At 55.3% G+C, this 4,219-nt stretch overlaps 1 protein-coding gene across 1 annotated transcript; it reads left to right on the top strand.

Annotated features, from left to right (window-relative positions):
• Positions 1-347: 347 nt before the first annotated feature.
• On the top strand, positions 348-847 carry LOC134180537 (otolin-1-like; the record flags this gene model as incomplete). Its single annotated transcript, XM_062647711.1, has 1 exon — positions 348-847. A coding segment is annotated over exon 1 (270 nt), but the record flags the coding sequence as incomplete, so codon positions are not given.
• Positions 848-4,219: the final 3,372 nt, after the last annotated feature.

Genomic DNA, 4,219 nt, shown 5'->3' with positions numbered 1-4,219 from the left:
TGGATACTCAAACGAGCTAATTCGAATATTCGCGTTTTGTTGTGATTATTCAGTTACTGAATTTCGTTTCCGCTCAAACGAAGACGACTTGCGGTGTCGACGCTGGAATAGACCTTGATTCTATCCGTGCATCACCTGAACGTCATGGTTTGCACCCTCGTCACGTAGCGTCAAGGCATTCACAAATATGCCACTGACCTTTGATGTGGACGACGTGACGCTACGTAACGGATTGGACTGCTCTCCGTCACATACTGTGAGCCCGGTTTAAGGCCGGAGGCGTGACCTTGAAAGGCAGCTCCTAAGGTTTACCGAATTTTTTAACGTGTTTGTGTGTGTCTGTTGTTTGTGTGCGTTTGTGTAGTATGTGTTATAGTATGTGTTTAGAAAATTTGAAGACATCTTGCTGTAAACAGTACCAGACACAGGGTAAAATACGACAATTTGATCAATAATATCAAGATCAAACAATATTTAGTAATAAATATATTTAATGTATATTCACCACTAATTGATTCTGTGATTGCTTAATCAAGGACCACCTGGAGACAAAGGACAACCAGGAGAAAACGGTATAATGGGTGACAAGGGCCAGGTCGGCGTCAAGGGTGGCAAAGGTGAATTCGGTGACAAGGGCGAAGTAGGCATGAAAGGTGACAAGGGCGAGCTAGGTGATGAAGGCCCCGTTGGTGACAAGGGTGAAGGCGGCATACAGGGTGAGAAGGGCGAAGGTGGTGATAAAGGACCCGTTGGTGAGAAGGGCGAAGTCGGCATGCAGGGTGAGCAAGGCGAAGACGGTGATAAAGGCCCAATTGGTGAGAAGGGCGAAGTCGGCATGCAGGGTCAGAAGGGCGAAGACGGTGATAAAGGCACAATCGGAGATCAAGGCCTCGTCGGTGATCAAGGCCCAGTCGGTGAGAAGGGCGAAGTCGGCATGCAGGGTCAGAAGGGCGAAGACGGTGATAAAGGCAACATCGGAGATCAAGGCCTCGTCGGTGAGAAGGGCGAAGTCGGTGATCAAGGCCCAGTCGGTGAGAAGGGCGAAGTCGGCATGCAGGGTCAGAAGGGCGAAGACGGTGATAAAGGCACAATCGGAGATCAAGGCCTCGTCGGTGAGAAGGGCCCAGTCGGTGAGAAGGGCGAAGTCGGCATGCAGGGTCAGAAGGGCGAAGATGGTGATAAAGGCACAATCGGAGATCAAGGCCTCGTTGGTGAGAAAGGCGAAGTCGGCATGCAGGGTCATAAGGGTGAAGACGGTGATAAAGGCACAATCGGAGATCAAGGCCTCGTCGGTGAGAAGGGCGAAGTCGGTAATCAAGGCCCAGTCGGTGAGAAGGGCGAAGTCGGCATGCAGGGTCAGAAGGGCGAAGACGGTGATAAAGGCACAATCGGAGATCAAGGTTTCGTCGGTAATCAAGGCCCAGTCGGTGAGAAGGGCGAAGTCGGCATGCAGGGTCAGAAGGGCGAAGACGGTGATAAAGGCACAATCGGAGATCAAGGCCTCGTCGGTGATCAAGGCCCAGTCGGTGAGAAGGGCGAAGTCGGCATGCAGGGTCAGAAGGGTGAAGATGGTGATAAAGGTACAATCGGAGATCAAGGCCTCGTCGGTGAGAAGGGCGAAGTCGGCATGCAGGGTCAGAAGGGCGAAGACGGTGATAAAGGCACAATCGGAGATCAAGGCCTCGTCGGTGAGAAGGGCGAAGTCGGTGATCAAGGCCTCGTTGGTGAGAAAGGCGAAGTCGGCATGCAGGGTCAGAAGGGCGAAGACGGTGATAAAGGCACAATCGGAGATCAAGGCCTCGTCGGTGAGAAGGGCGAAGTCGGCATGCAGGGTCAGAAGGGCGAAGACGGTGATAAAGGCACAATCGGAGATCAAGGCCTCGTCGGTGAGAAGGGCGAAGTCGGTGATCAAGGCCTCGTTGGTGAGAAAGGCGAAGTCGGCATGCAGGGTCAGAAGGGCGAAGACGGTGATAAAGGCACAATCGGAGATCAAGGCCTCGTCGGTGATCAAGGCGAAGTCGGTGATCAAGGCCCAGTCGGTGAGAAGGGCGAAGTCGGCATGCAGGGTCAGAAGGGCAAAGACGGTGATAAAGGCACAATCGGAGATCAAGGCCTCGTCGGTGAAAAGGGCGAAGTCGGTGATCAAGGCCCAGTCGGTGAGAAGGGCGAAGTCGGCATGCAGGGTCAGAAGGGCGAAGACGGTGATAAAGGCACAATCGGAGATCAAGGCCTCGTTGGTGAGAAAGGCGAAGTCGGCATGCAGGGTCAGAAGGGTGAAGACGGTGATAAAGGCACAATCGGAGATCAAGGCCTCGTCGGTGAGAAGGGCGAAGTCGGTGATCAAGGCCTCGTTGGTGAGAAAGGCGAAGTCGGCATGCAGGGTCAGAAGGGCGAAGACGGTGATAAAGGCACAATCGGAGATCAAGGCCTCGTCGGTGATCAAGGCCCAGTCGGTGAGAAGGGCGAAGTCGGCATGCAGGGTCAGAAGGGCGAAGACGGTGATAAAGGCACAATCGGAGATCAAGGCCTCGTCGGTGAGAAAGGCGAAGTTGGTGATCAAGGCCCAGTCGGTGAGAAGGGCGAAGTCGGCATGCAGGGTCAGAAGGGCGAAGACGGTGATAAAGGCACAATCGGAGATCAAGGCCTCGTCGGTGAGAAAGGCGAAGTCGGTGATCAAGGCCCAGTCGGTGAGAAGGGCGAAGTCGGTGAGAAGGGGGAAGTCGGCATGCAGGGTGAGAAGGGCGAAGACGGTGATAAAGGCACAATCGGAGATCAAGGCCTCGTCGGTGAAAAGGGCGAAGTCGGTGATCAAGGCCCAGTCGGTGAGAAGGGCGAAGTCGGCATGCAAGGTCAGAAGGGCGAAGACGGTGATAAAGGCACAATCGGAGATCAAGGCCTCGTCGGTGAGAAAGGGGAAGTCGGGATGCAGGGTCAGAAGGGTGAAGACGGTGATAAAGGCACAATCGGAGATCAAGGCCTCGTTGGTGAGAAGGGCGAAGTCGGTGATCAAGGCCCAGTCGGTGAGAAGGGCGAAGTCGGCATGCAGGGTCAGAAGGGCGAAGACGGTGATAAAGGCACAATCGGAGATCAAGGCCTCGTCGGTGAGAAGGGCGAAGTCGGCATGCAGGGTCAGAAGGGCGAAGACGGTGATAAAGGCACAATCGGGGATCAAGGCCTCGTCGGTGAGAAGGGCGAAGTCGGTGATCAAGGCCTCGTTGGTGAGAAAGGCGAAGTCGGCATGCAGGGTCAGAAGGGCGAAGACGGTGATAAAGGCACAATCGGAGATCAAGGCCTCGTCGGTGATCAAGGCCCAGTCGGTGAGAAGGGCGAAGTCGGCATGCAGGGTCAGAAGGGCGAAGACGGTGATAAAGGCACAATCGGAGATCAAGGCCTCGTTGGTGAGAAGGGCGAAGTCGGTGATCAAGGCCCAGTCGGTGAGAAGGGCGAAGTCGGCGTGCAGGGTCAGAAGGGCGAAGACGGTGATAAAGGCACAATCGGAGATCAAGGCCTCGTCGGTGAGAAAGGCGAAGTCGGTGATCAAGGCCCAGTCGGTGAGAAGGGCGAAGTCGGTGAGAAGGGAGAAGTCGGCATGCAGGGTGAGAAGGGCGAAGACGGTGATAAAGGCACAATCGGAGATCAAGGCTTCGTCGGTGAGAAAGGCGAAGTCGGCATGCAGGGTCAGAAGGGTGAAGACGGTGATAAAGGCACAATCGGAGATCAAGGCCTCGTTGGTGAGAAGGGCGAAGTCGGTGATCAAGGCCCAGTCGGTGAGAAGGGCGAAGTCGGCATGCAGGGTCAGAAGGGCGAAGACGGTGATAAAGGCACAATCGGAGATCAAGGCCTCGTCGGTGAGAAGGGCGAAGTCGGTGATCAAGGCCCAGTCGGTGAGAAGGGCGAAGTCGGCATGCAGGGTGAGAAGGGCGAAGACGGTGATAAAGGCACAATCGGAGATCAAGGCCTCGTCGGTGAGAAAGGCGAAGTCGGTGATCAAGGCCCAGTCGGTGAGAAGGGCGAAGTCGGTGAGAAGGGGGAAGTCGGCATGCAGGGTCAGAAGGGTGAAGACGGTGATAAAGGAACAATCGGAGATCAAGGCCTCGTTGGTGAGAAGGGCGAAGTCGGTGATCAAGGCCCAGTCGGTGAGAAGGGCGAAGTCGGCATGCAGGGTCAGAAGGGCGAAGACGGTGATAAAGGTACAATCGGAGATCAAGGCCTCGTCGGT

Source organism: Corticium candelabrum, chromosome 5 (genome assembly GCF_963422355.1).
Source record: "Corticium candelabrum chromosome 5, ooCorCand1.1, whole genome shotgun sequence".
Taxonomy (NCBI): domain Eukaryota; kingdom Metazoa; phylum Porifera; class Homoscleromorpha; order Homosclerophorida; family Plakinidae; genus Corticium; species Corticium candelabrum.
This window is presented reverse-complemented; position numbering and strand designations above follow the sequence as displayed.